This window comes from Sinohyriopsis cumingii, chromosome 1 (genome assembly GCF_028554795.1).
Source record: "Sinohyriopsis cumingii isolate HCF-2022 chromosome 1, ASM2855479v2, whole genome shotgun sequence".
Lineage (NCBI taxonomy): Eukaryota > Metazoa > Mollusca > Bivalvia > Unionida > Unionidae > Sinohyriopsis > Sinohyriopsis cumingii.
Window position 1 is genome coordinate 37,075,169 of NC_142961.1, and position 26,396 is coordinate 37,101,564.

Here is a 26,396-nt window from a genome sequence, read left to right on the forward strand (position 1 = left end):
AGGAATAAACAGGCTCCACAAAGCAACAATTTCATCATTTTACAACAGCTGCCTCCATAAAATCTGCAACATCTATTGGCCAAATAATATCTCCAGTGTGAAACGCGATATAACAACATTTCCCTGGAGATCAAGATGCACATAATCAGAATGCCCCAAGAATGGATACCCAAGGTAGCACTCAGATGGACACCAGCTGGTAAGTGCAAATGCAGATGACCAAAGATAACATGACAAAGGACAGTGATGACCAAGTTGGAAGAGATGAACTTTCCTGGGGTGAGGCTCAAGCCATTGCTAGATGGTAGATGACAGTTGCAGCCTTATGTCCCAGATGGGATGATGAGTACTAACAAACAATGCAACAGCCAACTTTTACCTGAAAGTAGCAGTTCAGTCAAGACTGACTTGCTGCCTCTACCACTCATGAAGTACAATAGATCGACCAGGCTGCCGTGACAATTGTCTGAGGTTCCTCTAAAACAAATATTACTGAAAAGCAATGAGAGGAAAAAACCTCCCTGTGATTGTTGGAACCTATTAAATGGATAAAAGAATGTCTCCAGAAAAATGAATAAGTATAGAGAGTACAGCTGATTTGACAAAAAATGTAGGGAACCCAATGAAAAGTTGGGAAAAGCAGGAGAGGCTAGGGTCACTTGCAAGCCTGTAATTTTCATTGTAAATGCTATAAAAAAAAAATTTAAGGTAAATTTATGTTCCCAATCACATTAAGATTAGGAAATAAGCTGGACACCTCGTGAATCCAGCTATACTAAAAAGATGCAAATTCATCTTTTGTGGATCTTGCTCGTTAATAAACTCTTCCATGATCTTAATGTTCCAAAACCTGACACCAAAAATTAATTGATCCAAAACTGAAAAAATCAATATCTGTAACAAAACTCCAGAAAAGATTTTCTTATAAAAATAATTCAAATACAGCCACTGAACAACAGCTTAACTATAAGATGCTATTTGAAGAGTTTGCTTTCCGTAGAGAACAATTATATAGATGACAAATTATTGCCTGGAAACTGCATAGTCACCATATAACTGTGTTGCCTTTTTTCAGTTAGTAATTTCCTCACATTAACCAACCACCAAATCAAAACCCTATCCCCCCCCTCCAAATCCATCATATAAATGGGTGAAAATTATTAAGACCGCAGTGATGAGCAAATATTTTAAGATTAGAGACTCTAAGAATGTACAAGTATTTGCATGAAATCAAGCATTTAAAAACCAGGTGCACATTGGACAGGAAAGAGCTTAGTCTTCAAGAATAGTTAGGCAGAATACTGCTCCAAATCTTAAAAGTTTTATCATAAGAGAGATATTCGTTAATGAAGGCAAGACTCAGTCCTAGCATAGCTTGGTACAAACTTCAGTCATATTACAGTAGTACTTATTACACCAAAGTTTCACTTGAATATAGCCTTAGAGGTAAAGTTACATGACTTTCAAAAACTTGTACCATATTTGCCAGCCTATAAGAGGATAGTTTTTTTACCAGAAGATCTTATATTCCGAATTGACTTATATACTAATTATGTCCTCTTGATCATTTTATTGTATGTTTAAAAAAAATTGCATGGAAAAAGTTCTTAACCGATTCAGCCCCGATCCCGTCTGTAGGCGTGATGAGGCTGTACCCTACTTCAAAGCCCTGCAGCATCGAGGCCATTTAAGATAGACCAACGTGGGTGGTATTACAAAAAAGCAGACAGATATAGCTCTAAAATGGTATCAAATAATCTGGAAGTTCTAGTTGCACTACAAAATACAGAGAGAAAAAGCTCATTTTTTGGACCCGGTTTTTTTTCACCCAAAATTCGCTCGAGATCGGAATGCGATTTTGTGTCCGGATTTTAGACCTTTTGGCCTCAGATCTATGGCATACCGGTCTTAACTGAACAGACAGGTGAACCTTTGCAAAAACTAGGATAAGGTGGGCAATTGGAGTAAATTGCGGGCTCCATACGAAAATGATGGGTCTATTAAGCAAAAAAAAAAAAAAAAAAAAAAGAACTCCAACTTTTACCCTTCTGCTCATGCGCAAGCAAAATAACCAATGGAAATTGATGTTTCTAATACAACTAGGCATTATTCTCATGGATAATCTGTTGAAAACCGCTGTATTACGATGTGTTCAGAAATAGCACCCCAAATCTCGTTCCTACGCACATTTCAGACAAAAATGACAAAAACCTCTGGGGCCGAATGAGTTAAATAAGTACAAAAAATAATGTGTAAAAAATATTTCATTTTGGGGAAGAGATTGTGTATGAAACAATATAGGACCCTACATTAAGGATTTTAAACAATTAAACAATCTCTCTTCAAAAACATTTTAGCATTAATGATGCAATTTCCCATGTGCTGGTAATCTGAAATAGCATACCCCAGAAATTAGTAACAGGGTTAGTAGCATATTTCATTAAAATATTTCAAGGTTTTTTTCAATGTTTTTCAAGGTTCAAAATCATGTTTTTCAAGGATTATTACATTAATTTGAAAGGATACACAAATAAAACTATGTAAACACAAGTTAATACTTACTATTATTCCATGCGAGAAACATTTCTTGCAAATTATTTTTTTTAAAAACTAAATAAAACATGAAGTCAATAATATGATCATTGATATCTTTCCCATTAATATTAAACATCCTACATCTGGGCATTAGAATACAGTAGTCACTGAACAAAATTCATTTTACAAAGTCCAAAATATTTTAGAGTGAATTTTTCAGTACTTGTAACTTGATGTCAAGCTGTTTTTCAAGAGCTCCAAGTTCAGCGATTTTGTCCTTTTCACTTTTCCTCAAATTATTTTGATGTCATGATAAAGGAAATTATCCTATGGATCTTTGCTTTTGATGCAGTAAATCATCAGCAGCTGTCACTGTCTCAATGTCTTTTTCAGTACCTTCCTTTCTTCTTCACTCATACCCATAAACAAAACAAAGTAAAGATATTTTTTTTACATTATTGCTTATTTAAAAACAGTGTATGGATATTTTAAACTATTTCATATTAGATATATTAACATTTCTCTCAGCTTAGCTGTATTCTATATTTTTAGATTTTTCCTGTTCACTGCAATCATCATATGTCCTATTTCCACTCAATCCCAAAACAGACCCGTACTGAACTAATTTCATAATTAAGACTATATACAGTTTATATTTTAAAACTTGAATCTCTGTGTTCACAGACATACCTCTTTCGTGCAAAATGATTTCATGCTGAGGGCTTCTTGTTTTGCCTGTATTAAGCGCCATTACAAGTGCTTGTTTTTTTTTCCCCAGCTGCATGTGACCGTGGAGCACTCTCTCCCACTGCACTCAAAATCAATGTCCTTCTGGCATAATTGGCATTATGCAAAGCTCTCAGAGAAAGATCACACACTCTAAACTTTATATATTTCTTCATCTAGCCACCAAAGTCGGAATTGGCAGCCAGCCATGTTGAAGCAAATGATTCAAATTTAAACCACTGCTACATCCAGGCTTCGTACAATCGGAAGTTCAAAATGGACAACTGAGTCTCTAACTTAGCTTTACAAATTTTCCAGTCATATTGCTACGATGTCTGCAATATGACAGTTTTTAGTGATGCCTGCATTATCCTGACACCAGGCCGACCAGTCCTAGCACTAACCTCTTAATGCTGAGGACCAAGTGAGGCAGCTGCTATTACCATTTTTATAAGTATCTGATATGACTTGGTTGGGGTTCGAGCCCTCGGCTTTCCACATCTGAGGCAGATGCTCTAACCACTTAAGCCACTAGAGTGGTCATATCATCCTGAAGTGGGACCATCTTACAATGAAATACATCATACACAAAATTCTCTAATTGAATACTGAAATGGGATCTATGACTGTACCCGCCTTATAATGTAAATTATTAGGGCCTTATTGTGTGGGAATCATGTACCTAGTTCTTGTAATTTACAGGTGTGGCAAAAATATTCAGCGGGGATAAAATTTACCTCCAAATGAGAAAACAATTCTCCAAAGAACATCGTGAGTCCACATAACCTCTCCACTGTCTCTGGATTGGTAACAAGTGTTTCTCTTTTCTCATATTCTTCACCACATCTGTACAATGAAGAAAAAGTTCATGGATAACTTTACGAGTTTTGACTGTCAAAAATAATAACTTTGATCTTATCCAGCATTTGAAAGCAAAAGCCAAAAACCACTCTGAAATCTGATTCCCCATGTTCCCTGACTTTAAAGAACAATCTGATTCATTTTGGAGAAATAAGAACATTATATACCAAGCTGAACATAGCAAAATACTGAGGAGTTAGAGGATTACATTTAAAGAGATCAGGGTAGCCCATGTTCCATTTCAAAGAATAGCATTTTATTTTTAAGTTAATGTAAGAAATTCTTGCATAAACTAGGAATCTCAATGTTGTATAGAACCTTTAAAGCCAAACAGTGAGAAATATGAACTTCTATGTTTGAATACATTTGCTTAATTCTTACTAATAAATGGCATTCATTTTATTTTTTCTATCAATGATAATATTGTCTGTCCATGCAACATTCAGTTGTTTAAATTTCTTTAAAATACCCACAGGATTACTTTATTTCATAACCTATTGCAAATTCACTAAACTATAATCTAAGTGGCAGGTAATACCTGTGCCAACTGCTCTGAGGGTAGCACTTTTAAATACAATTATTCATAGATGCCGCAAAAGATGTTAATAATGACAGTGACTTTGAGATTTTAAGGCATGGAAGATTATTTCAAATAAAATTTAAACAGAAACTTCTACATTTTGACAATTACTATTGTTCACAATAATGGACTGAGCTTTCTGTTTAAGCAAGCAAGAAAACCAAAACAGGAACTCCTAGCATATTAGCATATACCCTTTTGGCCAATTGTAATGATAACTTAGTTTCAACTGAATGCTACAACTGATACAAAAGATATGTGACTTTCAAATTTTTCTGTGTGCAAAACTAAAAATGTTGATGCAGCAGAATAGTGACTACTATCTTCAAACATGCTTATGCAGGTGAGACAAAAAGCTAGAACCGTGTCGAGAAAAACTTAGTGCCCCTCCCCAAGAAATGTGTCCAAAAGGACATGGATGCCCCAATATGCTCCCATTAGAATGTGTCCAAAAAGGACATAGATAACCCAATATGCACCCTAGAAATGTTTTAAAAATACTGAGGCCCCAATATTCCCCATTAGAAATGCATCCAAAAAAGACAGATGCCAATATGCTCCCTAGAAATGTTTTAAAAAACCAAGGCCTCAATATGCTCCCTAGAAATGTGTCTAAAAGGATATAGATGCCTAAATATTTCCCTAGAAATGTTTTATAAAACCAAGGCCCCAAAATGACCCATATAACGGTGTCGTAAAGGACATGTAGGGCCCCAATATGGCCCCACTAGAAATGTGTCCAAAAGGACATGTAGGGCCCCAATATGCCCCCACTAGAAATGTGTCCAAAAGGACATAGAAGCCCAAATATGCCCCCATTAGAAATGTGTCCAAAAGGACATAAATGCCTCAATATGCCCCCAATAGAAATGTGTCCAAAAGGACATAAATGCCTCAATATGCCCCAATTAGGAATGTATCTAATAGGACATAGAGGCCTCAATATGCCCCCACTAGAAATGTGTCCAAAACGACATAGATGCCTCAATATTTCCCTACTAGGAATGTGTCTAATAGGACATAGAGGCCCCTATATACCCCCATTAGGAATGTGTCTAATAGGACACAGAGGCCTCAATATTTCCCCACTAGGAATGTGTCTAATAGGACATAGAGGCCCCAATATGCCCCCACTAGAAATATGTCCAAAAGGAAATAGAAGCCTCAATATGCCCCCATTAGAAATGTGTCCAAAAGGACAAAGAAACCTCAATATGCCCCCACTAGAAATGTGTCCAAAAGGACATAGATGCCTCAATATTTCCCCACTAGGAATGTGTCTAATAGGACATAGAGGCCCATATATGCCCCCACGAGGAATGTGTCTAATAGGACATAGATGGCTCAATATGCCCCCACAAGGAATGTGTCTAATAGGACATAAAGACCCCAATATGCCCCCACTAGGAATGTATCTAATAGGACACAGATGCCTCAATATGTTCCCACCAGAAATGTCTATTAGGACATAGTTGCCTCAATATGCCCCCTTGCTTGAATTAGTGGTGCAAATAATAAAAAGCAATAATGCCAGCAAAATACACATGTGTATGAATATGCAAAAACACTTAAAATGGGTTAGAAAACCCTACAAAATCATCAGATCATTGAAACTGAATGTTGATGAAATCAATATTTTCTGGAGATGTTAGAAGTTTTGTTAAATTTGATAATGTCTGCCAAGTTTCAGGGCAATTCATCAAAAGCTGTGAAACTAAATGCATAAGCAAAAATGGTTGTATATAGTACATAATGTTAACACTAAAATGTGGCATAACTACGAAATCAACAGAGCATACCAAAAGAATGACATGCACATTTTGTCCTCGTGTCAATAATGCCTGCCAAGATTTATGTGAATTCATTAATAAAGCTGTCAGACTAGATTTATCATAATTACAGGATATACATTTACTACCAAAAAGAAGCACAACTAAAAAAAAATGTGTCAGAGGACAATGACAGAATTAAATAATGTTGATCACATCTAAAAAAAAATGACTGCCAAGTCTCAGGACATCAATGGAAAGATGCATGGGAAACTGTACACACAATAATTTTTAGGCAAACCAATGCCCATTATGTACATACATGATGGATGGATAAGCCTAACACCACATGTCCCTGCCAAACAGGTGGTTGTGGCGGGGGCGGGGTTTGAGGAGGTGAGTGGAAATATAAACCTCTTAAACATGAGGCCCAAGAAAGCCTGATACAATTCACCGATATAACTGATATAACTTAATTGGACATTTCACAATGCAGGCCTATATTGTAAGAACACAAAGTATGTAAACTGCCTCCCCAACTTTAAATCACATTGTTTTTATTGTTTAACTATAGACTGATACAAAACCTTTCTGACAATAAAATGTAACATGCACAGTATATAATATAATCAACAGCACCATTAATCGTGATAATAAAAATCAACACATCAAAAATATGGCTTCAGGAGTGCTAACAAGGTCAGCTGATCAAATGCAAATGGCTTTCAGAGTGCTAACTTTCATCAGCCAATAAGATGCAAGATCACATCATTATTATGCATTGTTCCCACTCACTTTTGAAATTACCCAAGATCTTGATTACAAGCCCATATTCCAAGTTTGAACAAATTCAGAACAGAATTACAGCTTCCAGAGTGGGAATAAGCTCAGCCAATCACATGCAAGATCACCTCGAAAATATATGAAGATCTTGCTCATTACTGAACTTATTGGAGACAGTAATCATATCAGCATTTTATTCCAAGTTTGATCAAAATCATATTAAACGTATGACTCCAGAGTGGTAACAAGCTCAGCCAATCAGATGCAAGACTAACTCTTTCCTACGCATCGGTCTCACTCATAGAAAAACTTGCAGAGGATCTTACTAATCTAAGCATACATTCCATGTTTTACCAAATTAGATCAGAAGCATGAACACCAGAGTAGTAACAAGGAAGGCCAAAAAGCTACAAGATCACCATAGTAATATTATGGATCATACTCATTCTCAATTTGATCTGAAATTTTGATGATATAAATCCATATTCCAAGTCTGACTGAAATCAGATAAGAAATATGGACTCCAGTGTGCTAACAAGCAATTTTTGACAGATGAATGACTCACCAAATGACACACGACAATAATGGACAAGGGGCAGCACCATAAGTTCACTTGACCTTAACTGAGCTAAAAATAGTTCAAACACTGTACAGAATTTAATAAAGAAAGAAGTGTACCTGTTTAAGAAATGACGTCTAAAATCTACAAATAGAGGATTATTCTTGAGTTCTGTAGTGAGGTATTTGCAAAGTCTGGCTCCTGTATATCGAAAATTGGACTCCATTATTCCCTGCAAAAGACCAGGATGAAATCAAAGAAATGTACGTACTGACAGCTTGAAGGGTTCAAGTATTGCTTATATCCACAAGATCATATCGCATAATTGCAACTCCAGAGACATTGTTACTCATGCTTATATCATTCTAAATTATCTTCAAAATATTTTTCTAAATGTTCTTTTTATTTTTATAATGGACAAAAAGATTTACGTTAATTTTGAGACATTACTGAAGAATTAATGTGGTGCTTTCCTTTAAAAGCAGTTTCTATTATTAATTCAAGTACTACCAGCCGTGGGGCAACACCCTTGGGAGATAAATGCTTTCAGGTTAACCATTTACCCAATTTTTTGTTGCCTCCCTTTATGCAACTACCACCTTAACGACAAGTGCACCTATACATGCTTGCCAATTATTAAAACCATAGTTTGATATTATTATTAGTAACACAAACCATATTTGGTAACAGAGAATGGACACTACGCCATGCTGCACAGATGAACTGAAATCTCTTTAAGCCAGACAACGGCAAATGACTGTATGGATGCAATGTCAGGCACGGCTTTCTGTAGGGATAATTTAAGGCACGGCTGCACTAGAGACCATCTCCACTAATAGATTGGTTAATCAAGTTAAAGTACATCTCCCTTTTTTTCCTACTTGAAAGCATGGTAGGGATGAATTGTCATCGAAGTTCATGTGTGCAGTGATAACAATTAGGTCAATATTCAATGAGAACAATAATCTAATCTCAAAACCTTTAAAATGTAATCTAATCTCAAAACCTTTAAAATGTAATCTAATCTCAAAACCTTTAAAATGTAATATTTTTCTAATCATTTGTTGGTATTTTTCCATGGTGGTTAGAAATTAAGGCATGGTGTAAAAATTAAGGCATGGTAGCAATCACCTTTTTTCACATGTAAGGCAGATCTGGAGATACAAATTCTTATTAACTGAGATAAAGGCCTAATGGCAACACCTAAGACAGGTACAAGAAATGTTGACCTGATGCAATACCACCATTAGTGATATGACACTTATCTCCAATTCTGATCACAATATACATCCTTATACATGTGTGTGTATATGTGTGATTTGGATTTTTAATGTAGCTTTAACAATTTTTCAGTCATGTTGCTATGTTGTCAGCAGTGTGGCAGTTTATAGTGATGTCTAGCACTGGGACATCATGCCACAGACATGTAGCATGATGTCCCACCCAGTCACATTATCCTAACATGAGACCGACCAGTTCTAACACTAACCTCCTAATGCTGAGCACCTAGTAAGGTAGCTGTTAGTACCATTTTTTATATATAAAAAAAGTCATTGGTATGACTCAGCCAAGGTTTGAACCCAAAACCTCCTGCATCCTTATACATAATACTCACTAACAGTTTATTAAGTACCAGACTTTGTCATCATAATATATTACTGTTTTAACACCTGGACTAAAGCCATTTGAATAAAAATAGGACTGGTAGTTCAATGTTAAACTAGTCACAATGTAACACAATTTAAAAAGATGATATTAAACTAGTATGCTAATCCGATAAAATCATTAAGTTACAAGCGTCAATATTTTCTTTTTAAAATACATATTTTCGGTTTTTATACTGCATTATGCATATTGCAATATTATGTGGCAATACAACATATTCATATCACCATGCAAATACTCCTAACATATATCGCCATATTGTTATAGCTCCAAAATTGCCTGAAGCCACAACACTTCTAAGTGAGCTGTAACAAACACAAATCTAAAAGCATAAACATTCAGGCCAAGCTTGATCCAAATTGTTTCAATCATTCTGAAGGTGAGAACTTTTCTTACATATGGTTGCTATGTTAACCACATTATGGCAAGTGGAGTCAATCAAAAATCAAGTTTGATAGAGCATGATGTAAAGAACATTCCTACTGAGTTTGACTGAAATTGCCACCTTTTATGAGATATCGAAAATAGCAAAAGTGGGTGGAGTTGTTGTTGTTGTTGTAGGGTTTAATGCCATTTTTCAGCACACGAAAGGCTATACATGGCGGCCAGTATTAATGGTGGAGGAAGAACCTGGGAAAACCCCAGAAAGAACCACCAACCCACGAGAAGCTACTGGCAAGCTTTCTCACATACCACATTAGCCGAATCCTAGACTCAAACCCGCGCAGAGAGAGGTGAGATGGCAGTGATCTGTAATGGAGAGCGCTTTAGACAACTCGGCCACTCGGGGCCCCCAAAAGTGGATGGACAGATTCACAATGGACAAATGACCATACCATAAGAAGCCTTTGGTCAGGTGAACTAAAAATAGCATTCAGTCAGAATAACAGGTTCATGATCAAAGTTAAACTGAGACACCTGACAGTGAGAAGTCCCTGTAAGGTCTATGTAAAAACCATGGCATTTCATACTCAAAGCAACCTCTAATTATCGGGGCTGAAAGATGCTAAAACCCTGATGCATGCCTGACCCAAAGTGTTGATATATATTTCAGCACAAAAAGTAACCTACCTGTTCAAGTAAAATGTTAATTATTTCATCTCTGACTTTTGGATCTGTGACCCCCTGAAGTATGTCAACCACAGGCCTGATATGCTCCTCGAGTCCACCTGGATTGGTGGTCAGTATGAATACTGCATTTTTGAACAGGTCTGTTGCAGAACAATGATTACTGATGACATTCCCACTCAGATGTGTGGGACAATTTAAAACTAAACGTTGAAACTGCCCATAAAGTGGTTCCTGAAATATATAGATAACACATGTAAAACCAGTGCAACTGCCATGGCTTGCCATTGCAAATCTCCATACTTTCTGCTGCATATTTTAATCCCCAACCCTGTATTCTCCTCTACCTCCAATTTAGACCTAAGGGAACAAACGTCAATGTACTGAAATCTGATCAATGAACCCTTCCCCAAGGTTGCCATGAACGGCAAAGATATGTTACACCAATCTTGCAGTTATTAGCCACAAGGTCAAAATAATATATTGTGTAGTTCCACTCTGATCCTGGTGATGTTGTGATGGATAAGCAGATGTTGATAACATTCACATGAAGTCTGATAAAAATGCAAGACTTCAATTTAACAAATGCAATGGCTCACCACCATCCGATGACCAGGGAGCCATAAAACATTTACATATATAATCAGTCAATGCATATACAGCTCTCACTCGTTATAATGCAGTACACATTGCCCAAATCCACCAATTGCATTAAGATGAGAACTCCTATATGAATTGAATTGAGATCTAATGAGAACAGCATTATATACTGAACTGCGATATTGTAAGAATGCTCAAAAGTTGTAACATAATAGTGTCTGTTACAAAGATATGCCAGTTAACTTCACAACCAAAATTCCGTATCTTCCAACTTGTGGTTTAGGAGGAAATATGGCAACGGACACAAAAAATATGGACAGATGTAAGGCATCACATAATTATTAACACTTTTTTAAAAAGCACTGGGTTAGCAAGACAGAATATGAACAAGGATTACATCATGTGTCCCTATCATATTTTTGATGGGATATAAAAATCATTCTATTCTATCCATCCTAGAAACAACTTTCATCTACATTAAAGTACCAAAAAAAGCAAACTTTTAAGTCTGCATAATTGATAAATAATGATGCTTACAAATCTTTCTTTTGTTTAAAACTAAATACTAGATTACAAATTTACTGACATTTATAAGTGTAGGGCCCCAGGGGGTCAAATGGTCTAAAGTGCTCACCTTTACCAATCACTGCCATCTTCATCTCTGTCCACATGGGTTCAAGTCCAGGACTCACTTAATGCAGGTATGTGAGAAGGCTTGTCAGAAGCTTCCCAAAGGTTGGTGGTTCTTACCTGGGTTTTCTCCGGTTTTTCCTCCACCAGTTATACTGAATGTCATAAATAACCTATCACGTGCTGAAAAATAGCATCAAACCCCAAAACAACACAACTCACAATTGATGCATGTGCCATGTATTTATTATTATTTTCAGGAACAATGATGTTGATTTTTAAATTGAGTTTATACATGTTGTCAAGACAGCTCTGCTGCACTAACAAATGCTTTAGGGTTTTACAAAATGTAAAACCTTGACTTGACAACTTAATTCAAACTGATCAGTTGTTGTTGTTGTTGCAGGGTTTAACGCCATTTTTCAGCACACGATAGGCTATACATGGCAGCCAGTATGAATGGTGGAGGAAGAACCCGGTAAAATCCCGGAAAGAACCACACACCCTCAAGAAGCTACTGGCAAGCTTTCTCACATTACTCACATTGGCCGAATCCAAGACTCGAACCCACGCAGACAGAGGTGAGATGGCAGTGATCCATAACGGAGAGCGCTTTAGACCACTCGGGGCCCCCAAACTGATCAGAGAAAAAGGGGTTATTAATGTAAAGCAAGAAGTTTGATTTACTACTTCTTTAAGACCAAGCCGGGTGATAAGCTCAATGATACACTCTGTTAAAAGCTTTGCTTATTTCTCACTAAGGTGGCAACCTAGATGAAAGTAGCAATTGGTGACAGGAATAGTTAGTGCTAGAAATGATAGGTTACACAGATATTGTAATATGTGTATATATATATATATATATATATATATATATACACACACACCAGAATGGAAACTATCCCTGGATTCCTATAGAAGAATGCTTGATAATAACAGGCAGATATATATATATATATATATATATATATATATATATATATATATATATATATATATATATATAAGGAAAGTTTAAAAATGAGTAATTGTGGACAACATTATTATGACTGTCATGTAAACTATGATACAACATCAGCATCAGTGTCATAACCTTACTATCCAATGTTTCCCTCACTGTACCATAATACTACTATATTATAATGCAAATCAACGAATCTGTTTTAAAGATCAATTTATCTCGACTCAACTCTTTCTCCAGATGAAAAAAAAAAAACAACTTTCATCTGTCATTCATGAAGCAACAAACATGCTGGAAACAAATTTTCTGTCACTTTTTCAGACTGATATACATGCAAAATGCAGAATTTTTTTTTATTTCTCTGCTGTTTTATTGAGACTTTGATTCCAGACAAATATGTCATTTCAGACATTTTCTATCCATGGTCTTAAAAAGTATTTAGTAGGATTTCGAAGTGGAAATCTTGGATAGTAATTGTAACTACCACCACCCAATAACAGACAATAAGGCAATGGGAGGGCAAATACCTGTGAAGTGGCAGTACATGAAGTTGTGTTGCGTGGGACAAACTCAGGGGCAGAGGCAGAAAGAGAGGACGCTGCAAGTGAGGAATGCTCGCTATTCTAAAACAGAGAAATAAGGTAAATATAGAGAAAAAAATAAACTAGATACCTACCAAGAGAACAACTGTGGATTTTTAGATTTTTCTGAAGTCTCATTTTCCTTTGACAAATGTTTTTATTTTATAGTTCAGTAAAGGCTTAAAAAAAAGCAGTGCAAAGAACAGAATCCTTTAAATTCAAACTAAGCAATCTCTCATATAACTGTCACTAAACCTACTTCATAATTAACTCTCATTGAAAAACTGTCCACCAGTTCTTAGATCAATCCTGCACTTAATTTGTTGGGGCATTTTGTCATCTAATGTAGACATGAGCAACAAAAATCATACTTATCTTCCAAATATCAGTATACCAATCTTGTCATGATTACAATTTTATTTTATGAAAGAATGAGCATCTGTAGACACCAGGCAGTGCCATTTATTATGTAAACAATGCATAAACAGAATATTTATACCATTATACTTTGTTTTATACCATTATGCTTTGTTTATACCATTGCACTTTGTTGATACCATTACACTTTGTTTATGCTATTATGCTTTGTTTTTGTTTATAATTATATACCCATTACATGATGGATAGTTTTCAAGGGAGGTAATTAGAAAAAATGATACTGCTTGATTAAAGTCAAATTTACACCTAAATTATACACAATATGCAATCATTTCATGCAGTTAATAGTTGTTGTTATACAGAAAGGCATACAATATTGGGAATGCTACATGTGATCTTTTTTAAAACATTTGTCACAAACAAGAAAAAAATATAAAGAACAAAACTTTTGAAAAAATGCTTAGTCATTAAAATAGGAAGCATGAAATGCATGAATAATAATTAATGAACAAGAAACTTTTAACAATACATCATTTCCAGCCTGATATGTAGACTGCGGCACAAATTCAGGGGCATCTGCTGACAATTTTTTTGAAGTGGACTGAGCACTGTTGTTTTCATTCTCATCTGAAATTAGGGGGAAAAAATGAGATACAAGAAACAAAAATATGGGATAGAGCTTAATACTGTGCAATGCTAACATCTGGTTGTTTTCTAAAGGGGAATGATTACCATAAAATTATAGTATGCACATATCTGACTTAATATTGAGCCACACATTGTAGGACACCTGTCTAGATTTAAAAAAGTCTAGGTATAAGCCTAGGTGTGACCACATTTTCCTCTCCCTTTACATATCTTTAGGACAGCCATAATGAAAATGCATTTAAACCACTGGGCACTTGAGAGCAAGGTGGTATGGAGTAGATATGGTGGATTAATGGCGATACTGGGACAAGTGTCTGTCCGTCCAGCAAAAGTTGCAATCCCCTCCCAGAAAACTATGCAAATTATAAGAACTACTGGTTGCCATTGAGTTTAATTTCTACATTCATTTAAACACTCACATAGCTATCGTTTGTCCATCTGAGTGAGTCTGAATTTTGTCAATCCAAGGAAGGTCTTATTCAAAGCACTAAGCTAGGCATCACATACTTCTTACACTTTGCTACTGTCCCATCCAAAGTATCAGTTCTAACAACTTCAGCACTTTCCTGAATCTTATTACAATCATCAGTTTGCCGTTGAATACCAAAATACTCATTCAAGTCTAAGTCTCAACATATTTTGATTCCGAGGTCATGTGCAGAGCTTATTCCGCTACACTCAGAAATGAACACCTGCCATCAATGACCATATGTACATATATGGGTCTTTCTGCCTCTAAATTCAAGCAATGTAAATATTAGTACATTTTCCCACCCAGCTGCCAGTCAAAGCCTTTGGTCTTGCCACCTAGCTATTGCAGCATGTTCTTTTGATATACTCTTATAATGGCGACATGTACATGGGGGTGGGGGCTTCAGCCACTAAATTCTGTCATTGTAAATATCAGCACAGCTTAATGATGAACACTTTTCCTACATTGCATGTGGCTCAAGCCTTTGAATTTTGCTGCCCACCTATTACATGTGTATGTAGGACTCCCAACTAATTGATTTTCTGCGCCCCCAATATAAAATTAGCATCCAAATACCCATGATTAAGCATTTCCGAGACCTATGTATGTCTAAATCGCTTTGTATTTTTAACGTAGCTTTAAAAAAATTCAGTCATATCGCTACAATGTCTGCAGTGTGGCAGTTTATAGTGATGTCTAGCACTGGGGCATCATGCTGCAGACATGTAGCATGATGTCCCACCCAGTCACATTATCCTGACACCAGGCCGACCAGTCCTAACACTATCCTCTTAATGCGGAGCACCAAGCAAGGCAGTTAGTACCATTTTTGTAAGTCTTTGGTATGACTCGGCCAGGGATTGAATACATGACCTCCCGCATCCAAGGCAGACACTCTAACCACTAGGACACTGGAGCAGTTCAGAAGGACTTGTAATGATATGGTTGCTTGAAATATGATTGTGACAGAAATTAAAACACAATAATGTAGTGGGCTTACTCTTAAAGATTTCAAAAAACTTCCTGAATTCACACAATATAACTTATAGTCCCCATTTTCTGCATCCTTCTTCATTTTGATGAAACCAACAAACCTTTCTCTGTTCCTCTTCATAGCTTTTGTGTGAAATCTGCACCAAAGCAGTTATTTTTACTTGAAATCAAAGTGAATCAATAAGTTCCTACCTTAGTGGCTGGTGGATTTGTTTGAGAAAGACATTACATATAAAAGCAAAACTAGCCCTAAACACTAGTCAATGCGAATTTTGATGAGATAAACAGAGTTCCTGCCACAATTTAAAAACAGATTCCAGACCTTTACCAGACTAAAATGTAAAAATTTCCAGACCTAACAATATGCCAAGTTTACTGACCTAATAAGGCTAAAACTAAAAATGTGAGGAGATGAAGAAAAATATAATGTATTCAACAAGATTTAATCTGCATAATAAATCTTCTCCCAAGCACAAATGAGCAGTCATGTACAGGTTTCCATAATAAAAATATTTAAGACTTTTTCAAAACTTTTTAGCCATTTCTCAATTTTTCCTGACATTTTTAAGACCTGGAACAGCAATTTTCAATTTTTTTCTCCAGACTTGCCCTGGAACCCTGAATAAACAGTTAAACATTGCCAAAGAAATGGATTTTTAATTTAAACATAATGTTCTGTAAATAGTATTAAAATGTTCAAGGTCTTCTCCTTTTTACTGAATGAGTATTTATAGGTTACTGCATTTGTATGGGAAAATATGAACAAGTTTTTCGGATGGAAATACTGCATGACCTTGGGAGTGCAGTATATCCATCCGACAAAATGAGTTAATATTTTCCCATACAAATGCAGTAACCTTTCTATTATATGTTCATTTTCTTATTCTACCTAAGGCTTGATTATATAAACAAAAATACACAACAAGAAACAAAGTAACTGAATGTATGCCATGTTCCAAACTAAATTCAAAACCGCAGATTCATCATTACACAACAACATTATTAATATGCACATAACTCCACCCAGATAAATTTGAACTTAGTCGAGTGATAGACATAACTTTCAAAAGAAAATGGCATTTTGGTCTACTTAAATTTGAAATTTGGAGTCATATTGTGAATGAATGCTCATTGCAACAACTTTTCCATTTGAACTGGAATCAATAGATTTTGGTATTTTTATTGATTCTACAACATTTTGTCATTATGGACTGGATTTATCTGTGCTAATTCTACATTAAATACATCGGATTGAAGCAGCAAGGGAGAAGCATGTTGACATCTGCAAGTGTGTTTCTGTTCTGTCACTGAATGCTTGAAATCATGATTTGGGAAAAATATGAAGCTTTTCAATTGCAATTATCAAAAAGACACTATGGAATTTAATGTTTATTTCATTTTGAGTGCAGTAAGGAGGATATAACTGCACTTGGCATATAGTCAAAATTACAGTACAATTTTGAAATGTGTAATCAAGCTTAAGAACTCATGACATGGCTCATCTAATTTGGATTTGCAGAACTAAGAAAGTACATTTTGAGGAAATTCAGGATGCAAAACTAAGTATATTTTTGGTCATTCTTATTAAAAGCTAAAGAAGACAGTTTAACCTTGTCACTTACATGTTATTTGCAAGGACCCTGTCTGGCATCTATAGCTATCCTAAATCCGAAACAATGTATCAAAAAAGTTAACACCGAATGTGCCAAAGCAGCTGGTATGTGGCAGTCCACAAAACATCTTGATAAGTTCATTCAGAAACAAATTTAATCAACCAAAACGTAAAATGTCTGCTACAAGAGTGTACATGATTTGTTTACAAAGAAGTTCCTAACTATTGGGCACACATGAGTTCAATATTAAGTTGCACATGAGTGCAATATCGTAAAATACTGAATGATTCTAACAATGTAAAGTTAACAGAGAAAAAAATGAGCATATAATAATAAGGGTTTTACTAACTTGAAATATAATGTCTCACACAAATTCAGCTGGTACTGCAAACAACCAAAATACAACACATGCTACGAGCATACTCCATTATCGCATGCCAACCATATGACTATCTCAATGCAATGACAGAACCAGCATCAAATGGTCATGCACTGGCAATCAAGCCAAGTCAGATACAAAGATGACAGCCAAATCAGTGGCTAATTATTTTGATTTATCTTAATTGCATACCCCAAAAATCAGAAAGAAAAAGTGGCATCTTAGTACTTGTGCTTAGAATGAGGTGATATGTTTTTTTTAAAAACAGAATCATTTTTAAAGGTTAGTAAGAAACATGCAAGCATATTAGCAGCAGTGCATGAAATACTGGTGAGTTCAAAAGCATAGCACAATAAAATGAAAACATTGCAGAACCACAACAATAAGTGGTCCTGGGGAGAACATTACTGTCTTTAGGGTCATAATAATGCCAATACCATCTAAAATTAATATAAACCAGGCATGCAAATGTGTGTATGCACATTATAAAGATCACACAATACAAATGTGTATATATATATATATATATATATATATACACATACATACATTTGTACTGTGTGATCTTTATCCATAACTGATAGTCAGAGCTAGGCCAACATGTCTATTGTCATGTAGGGTAAGCATGTTTACTATCTTTGAATTTAGTCTTTATTCCGACATCAGAATTTTCAACAAATTATTGTTTACAGTTTAATAGAAATTTCCATTAAGATGACCAAATCCTGGTCCTCGAATTGTGTCTTAGGTTTTTATATTAAGGTTGTTTATATTTAAATTACTCATTCCATATCTCAAAATCAAGTTTAGTGTTCAGTTGAGAGGATTTACTATATTTATTTAAATTGTTCATTAAAATTACAATGTGCTCATTGATTCAGGATTAAATCACTATTCTGGGATAATTGTCAATTTATTCAAGGATATTATGGATCATATCACTGTGATACAGAAAGAACGTTGGCACATCAACACTATTCCAGGTTACTGGCACATCAGCACATTCAAAATTGGAATTCATTAAAAACACCATTGTTATTAATTTGGAACACTCTATACTATCATTACTGTGATGGAACTTTTAGGACTATTTGGGATTTAGTTCATAATACTGTAAGTTCTTTTAAAATTTTAACTTTGTATTGTAGGTTTTTGCTCTTTACTGTTACTTAGTTTAAAACCATATATATATAATGTGCATATGTGTGCAAATTTATTTAAATTCTGCAATAGTTATGTATATGGTTAAATTTTGGATGCTGAAAAAAAAATCTTTAAATCCAGCAGCCCAGTAAAACTCTTACTTAGCAGGAATTATAGGAATACAAAAGTTCACCATGTTGATCAACATTTGTTTGTCTGATAAAGATTGTTTTCAGTAATTTCTGAAGTGATCATTCTAACACCAGCTGTCAGCCATTTCAAACAGATCAGTTGGCTTTTCCTCTGGTAAGAGTTTATTAAAATTGAGGAGATTAAGGGCATGAGAGAGATTCAAGAACTTGTGCAAGCTTGATCAAGGCAATGAGAGAGCAAAGCACATGTATGAACTCAATCAAAACCAGTACAAAACAAACTTCCAGTAGATTTTTTTCGGAATAAATTTCTGTACAATCTTAATGTTTATTATTTTTTTTTTTTACAACACTAATATATCTAATAACATTCAGCCTAATATAATTAGACACTTTCATTTCCTTAAAGTAAATGCTGCCTGAGTTCAACCAACTTTGACATTCCTCAGCTACCAGTGGTCTTCAAGCAGCTGAAATGGCAATCAGCCAAGTTAGAAAAATGCAAGCACCTGATTTTGTGCCTGAATTTATTTTCACAAGGAAATAGGGATTCAAAAAGTATTGTGCGAATAAACAATTAAACTCAAAGCTGTGCAGCAGTCTCAATATAGGTTACCAATTATGTGATGTCAGAGGTCTTGGAAATGCTTTATTACGCATATTTGGACACAAATTTTTGATCTGAGATGCAGAAAATCACCGAGACAGGAGTCCTCCGTAAGCATGTAATAGGTGTGCGGCAAAATTCAAAGACTTGCCAGTCCTCCTTCAGCCACCTGCTTTGTGGGAAAATGTGTTGATCAATTAGCTGTGCTGATATTTACAACAACTGAATTCATTGACTAAATTCAAAGGCTTTGACTGGCAGCCGGGTGGGAAAATGTACTGATATTTACAGTGATCAAATTCAGAGGCAGAAAGACCCAGAGGTGTACATGTGGTCATTTATAAAAGTACATCAAATAAACAACTTTAGCTTTCATTATTGTGTTAATTTCAGAATGTAGTGGAATAAGCAGTGAACGTGACCTCAGAATCAAGACATGTTGAGACTTTGACAAAATGCCATTCGTAAATTTGGATAAGTATTTTGGGGTTAAACAGCAAACTGACAAAGATTGTAACGAGATTAAAAAAAGTGCTAAAGCTGCTAGAGTTGATAGTTCAGATGGGACAGTAGCTAAGTGTAAGAAAGTGTGTGATGCCTAGCTTAGTGTTTGGAATAAGTCCTTGCCTGGATTGACAAAATTCAGTCTCACTCTGATGGATAAAGAAGAGCTATGTCTGTGTTATAAAGAATACAGAAATTAAACTCAACGGCAACCAACAGTTCTTCTAATTTTCAGTGTTTTGGGGAGGGCCAGGGGTCATGCTACCAGATGAAGTGGGTGACTAAGTCGGCTAAAAATGTAAACTTAATAAGAGAACATCTGTGTGTGTATGTGTGTGTATATATATATATATATATATATATATATATATATATATATATATATATATATATATATATTGTGTTTCTAGCTTTGCATCCACTTCTTCCTGTTGAGTTCTTACTTCTTCTTGTTCTGTCCAAAAGGAGAAGTAACTTTTCCCTATAATTCAAGTATAGCTTGATCCCTGGAAGGGACTGCAACTTTTGATGGTGAGACTCCTATTTTTACCAAAGTGGGAGTCCTGGACTCCTAGTTTTAAAATCTTAGTGAGACCTCTGTGATATTCTCGAAAATTGGGCCTCCAGTTCCCATGTCAACTGCAGATGGAACAATGTAACACAGCACCAACTGTCCTGGCAATCTACCCCTATCCCATACATAAAGGACCAAATTAAAAACAAGTGTGGTTCTGGTCACCTGAACAACCTTACATTTTTTGTGGAAAAGAAAAACAATTAGGAGGAAGAAGAAAAATTCGGGAGAAACATATTAGCAAAGAGATGTAACTATGACTGAAAAGTTTAATTCAGGATCTGAATTATGTCTTACATTGTAGAACTCAACTATCTGATTCAATGGCATACTATATAGCTGTTTAATAAAAAAAAAATTAAAAAGATGGCAAAAATGCCAAAACAACATCAGAACAAGACAAATGGACAAAATATTTGCCTTACTGCTTGTTGCAGGAAGATCAATTGTAAGAAGTGTAAATATTGTATCCATCACATACCAATTTATTTCATTAACAAATATATACTCTTCCTTTAATAAACATATGTAAACTTATTAATGCTATAAAATATATAGAAATACCTATATGCACTTACTTTCTAAATACAACTAGGCTTATTTTCACCTACTAATACAATCTAGATTTTATTGGAACTTAATTTCCAAAATTCTACAAACAATATGTTATAAAAGTATTATTACATTAAGACCCACCATTGGAGATCCTTTACTTTTCAGGATTTAAATAATCGACAAACGATGACTTCATATTCAATTTTGTGTTGGCTGAAGCATGGTAAACCTACATTCACTTATTACGGCAGAGATAGAGTAAACATTTAAATGTTTTAAAGTTTAATTGTTCATTGCTACTTTTGGGGGCTGGCTAATACTCTCCCTGTGACCAGAATCCTTCAAACCACAGTTTTCTACTTTATGACATGTGCAAATATAACAGTTCCACGAATAACGATCAACAGTTTAGAACATGGACCTATACAATGTCACTTTCCAAATACCTACCAGTTTTTGGAAGAGTATATCTACAGTCTTCCTTTCTAAGCAAATAATTCATACATCGAAACATGCTGCGCTTAAACATTTACCATGTATTCCGTATATACCATTCAACAATCTGTCTTCTGTTTGTTTGTGAGGTTTTCTCAAGGTTTTCTCTGGTGAGCTGGTGGTCGAGCTAACAGCTGACCCCGTTGCAGCGCCCTTGGCTTGGGACGACATTAAATCAGTTATTAAATAAACCTTTCTAAGTCCCTGATTTGTTTAAATAATCAAAGGACAATCGTCCCTTACGCTAATTAATCTTGGATTTGCAATCGAAAGGTGAATTTTACTCAGACGTATACAGTGAGGTCCCCCATATACCAACTCAGACTGGTGCATCTAACCTTTAATATATATATAGCTTAGGAAGATAAATTTTGAAAACGGGTTGGAACCAGACAAAAGCATTTGCAGGAAGTAAATGACCAAAAATCAGATCTGCGCCTAACAAACACACACACACAAAGAGTTAAATGCGTATAAACAGATTTCGTTTGTTTCCTGTTCCTTGTGTAAATCATTACTTCATTATTTGATTTATGCTGATAATGTTCAAAAGTGAAACGAGAACAACTTTTGCAAACTTTATGTTTGCCGGACACTGGTATACAACAGTTATTTACAAATGCGCACGCATAGTTGTTTTTTTTTTTTTGTTGGGGGGGGGGGGGATAAAAAAACTGGTTTTCTAAAGAAAAATACAATACAATGGTCAAGATGACTGATGTGTTAATAAATGTACATAAACAAATGTACATAAACAAATATGCCTAAACAGAAATGTTAATAAATATACCTAAAACCTGCAAATATTTCCTTTTTGGACAAATATGCAAAATTTGGGCAACAAGGTGTAAAATGTTTAATAAAACAGTATCAAAACGCTGAAGTAATAGCTCAATCACAGAAGAGATGTTCGATACTTTCGTTCTCACCCAAAAGAAATGTCGCCGTTTAATATGTCAGTTAATTTCAGGATATATTTGTAACAATTAGGCATTGATTTGAGTTCAAATTAAAAACATCAGTTTGGTAACCTAAGTACAAATTTTTGCGCGACTAGATCTCAGACAACTCATTAATTATCAAGTTATTTGCATAACAGTGTGTGGCCTTTTTACCTTTCTTAAAAAATCTTTTAAAACACATTTCTGTGAATTTCGTTTTTGCAGGTTCATCCTTTTATCTTCCGGCATATCAAAATTATCGTGTACTAAATAAATTTTGGATATTAAGGAGAGGTATATGCATCTAGCTTTCGTTAATCATTTCAAAAGGAATTAAATTACCGCGATCGTCTACTAAAACATTATGAATCTCAACGCCGGCTTCAATCCAGGAGCTATATTGATTGGACATACCGGGTGGGGGTAAAATGATACTGAGTCATGTTAAGTAACTAATCATGTATATCGAGAGAGTTACGAAATTTAAAAATGTAAAAAAAAAATTGAATTTTAATTAGTTATTAGAGAAAGATTCAGCAATTTATAACAAATAAAACAAGGACCCCCCCCCCAAAAAAAAAAAACGTAACAGGCCTGGTTTATTTTCTTTTTATTTTCGAACGTCCAATCCATCTAATATATAGGGCATAGCTCTAGAACAGTTGTTCCCAAACTTTTTCGGGCCACCGCCCCCTTGGTTATCCTCAGCGCTTCCTACCTCACCCCATAAAATTATTATTCAGCATTAGCGTACCCCACCCCCCTCGGTAATCCCACCGCCCCCCCCCCCCTCTCCCCCGGACGGCGGTAACGCCCATTTTGGGAACCACTGCTCTAGACTATCGTTCTTGGAAAAATTACCGGAATAACTCATAAAATATATATCACTGAAATGTCACTATATACAATCCGAAGAAGAGAAAAATCGGCCGTATCTCCAAAGAAAGGGATCACAAGTTTGGAGGATGCTGTTTCAGTACCGCTTATTGTTTGCAACAACAACACAAAAAAAACCAACAACAAAACAAACAAACTAAAAACAGGATTTATTGTTTAGAAATGCGATTGTCAGTCTTAATTCAGGGAATAATTAATTTTCGGCCATTGTTATTATATGCGATGATTTTGTCACTTTCATGAAGACACACACCCCCAACCAAGAAAAACGAACGAAAATTTATTCGAAGTTAGGAACTCATCATAAAGAAATTCGGGTTTTCAAAATGTGTTCAGATTAAATATCAGGACCTGTGAAACACTGACGAGGATATTCACGAAAAAAAAAATCGCTTTCTCGGTCTTAATTTATTTCTTCCTAAGAAATGAAGACTTGTAAACAGTGTTGTTGTTGTTGTTGTTGGGTTTAACGCCATATGTCAGCACACGATAGGCTATGCATGGCGGCCAGTATTAATGGTGGAGGAAGAACCCGGGAAAACTCCGGGAAGAACCACCGACCCACGAGAAGCTACTGGCAAGCTTTCTCACATACCCACGTTAGCCGTGTAAACAGTGTGTGTGTGTGTGTGTGTGTGTGTGTGTGTGTCTTATGTTTGAAGCTCTAAAAAGCAACTTTTATAGAAAACTTCTGCATTTACGAATTTGTCTTGCATAATAAGACTGAAACATCAAAACTCACTAGAAAAAGTACTAAAGATGATTTCAGTCTGAGACGTGTATTGTAAACAATGCGTGTGTTACAAAGAATGCAATTTAAGATGTTACATTGTAGGAACGATTTCGTAAACCGTGTCTACGGAAGTATTATTTCCTAATTAATTACTGTTTTATTCCTTCACTCAGCAAAATGCTACAATTCAGATACAAGATTTATTGACGTCTTGAATCATCTATACAGTAGCATAACGACCATCCCGTAGCCCCTGCAGTGCGGTGGGGTGGGGTGGGGGTGGCTGAGGGAGCAAGGGCGCACAGATTCAAATATTGTTATGTATGTATGTATGTATGTATGTATGTATGTATGTATGTATGTATGTATGTATGTAGTAATAGGGGATACATTACGGACAATGGGAATTAGCATTACAGGGACCCCTGGGTCAGATTACGGACAATGGAAATTTAACATGGCGAAAAATCGTGGGTCAGATTACGGACAAGGGGAATTAACATGGGAATAAATCGTGGGACAATCTACGGACAAGGGGAATTTAACATGGGATTTTTTAAAAAAAAATTTTTTTAAAAAAAGGGGTAGGCAATTCAAAGACTATCTCTTTTCGAGAAATATGGCTGGCCCTGAAAAGGGCCTTTGGGTTTTCTTCTGCTTCTAATTTCTTCTTTTCCTCCACCAAGTTCTTATTTTATCTCCTACACTCTTTTTCTTCTTTTTTTCTCCTCCTCTTCTTTCTTCTCTTCCTCTTCTTTCTTCTCTTCCTCCTCCTCTTCTTTCTTCCTCTTCTCATTTTCTTCTTTTTCAATTTTTTCGTTCCATTTTGTGACGATCGTCGATAAATACCTATGTATCTATAATCAGCTGAAATTCCTATGAAATCCCACTATCTATTTATAGCTCCAACTTGTGGGTTTTTCCTTTGGAAAATCCCACTATCTTTTAATAGCCTCAGCTTGAGTGACGTTCCTGTTTATGAATTCTAGTATATATGTATAGCTACAAAATGTGGAAATCCCCAAGTCGATATTTATAGTCTCGAAATTTCCAGCGTCAGTGACGTCACTGTACTGAACACTAGGGATAAATATCAACAGTGTTGCAAGTGGCTGACCTGAATGCACGCTACTGCAGGTAGGTAGGTAGAGTGTATCTGATAGGGATAAAGTGAGTTTTATACGGACAAACAGAGACCAATACACACACCCACACAACGTACGCGCGCAGACACACACACACACACACACACACACACATACACACATACACACACACACACACATACAGAGGGAAGAGGAGAAAACAAACCCCAAATATACTATCAACACAGAAGGGAGATGATACAAACCCCAAATAAACTATCCACACAAACGTACGCGAACGCATACAAACCCCAAATATACTATCAACACAGAAGGGAGATGATACAAACCCCAAATAAACTATCCACACAAACGTACGCGAACGCATACAAACCCCAAATATACTATCAACACAGAAGGGAGATGATACAGACCCCAAATAAACTATCCACACAAACGTACGCGAACGAATACAAACCCCAAATATACTATCAACACAGAGTGAAGAAGTAAAAGTTTTATGAAAGCACCTAAGCCCTCACCTGCAATGACCAACTCTGCCAAACACCTACACCCCACCCCACCCCACCCCACCCCACTCCCAACACTACAAAACCCATTTAACCCGTTATTTTATGGCATCAGTGTGTGATTTAGGAAACATCAAGACACAAAATAATGGAGGAATAGACTGACTATTGTTTACCGACTTGCATGCCTAAAGAGCGTGCGTGAAGGAAAACATCCTTCCATTTCAATTCTAACTAAAACATGATCCAGAGGGATAGAGATAGGTGAAAGGGCACAATTTCATAAAGTGTGAGTAGAAAACAAAACACGCCATCCTTATTATACAATGTCAAGACCAAGAGACACGTATGTGTTCTTTCTGGTCTATTCTCTTTTAGA

The 26,396-nt window shown here is 35.7% G+C and overlaps 1 protein-coding gene across 3 annotated transcripts in view; it reads right to left on the minus strand.

Moving 5' to 3' along the window:
• Positions 1-22,156, minus strand: part of LOC149806714 (polyadenylate-binding protein-interacting protein 1-like) — a 57,680-nt gene extending 35,524 nt beyond the window's left edge. The window contains exons 1-6 of one of the 3 annotated variants that reach the window (XM_089956827.1): positions 21,870-22,156; positions 14,226-14,323; positions 13,265-13,360; positions 10,550-10,780; positions 7,933-8,045; positions 3,999-4,107 (exon numbers count right to left, since the gene is read on the minus strand). In XM_089956827.1, the coding sequence (XP_089812953.1) occupies positions 3,999-4,107; positions 7,933-8,045; positions 10,550-10,780; positions 13,265-13,360; positions 14,226-14,323; positions 21,870-22,002 (780 nt within the window). In that variant the 5' untranslated portion in view covers positions 22,003-22,156. The remainder of the gene's footprint in view (positions 1-3,998; positions 4,108-7,932; positions 8,046-10,549; positions 10,781-13,264; positions 13,361-14,225; positions 14,324-21,869) is intronic. The other 2 variants (XM_089956834.1, XM_089956841.1) reach the window with 2 other exon arrangements.
• Positions 22,157-26,396: the final 4,240 nt, after the last annotated feature.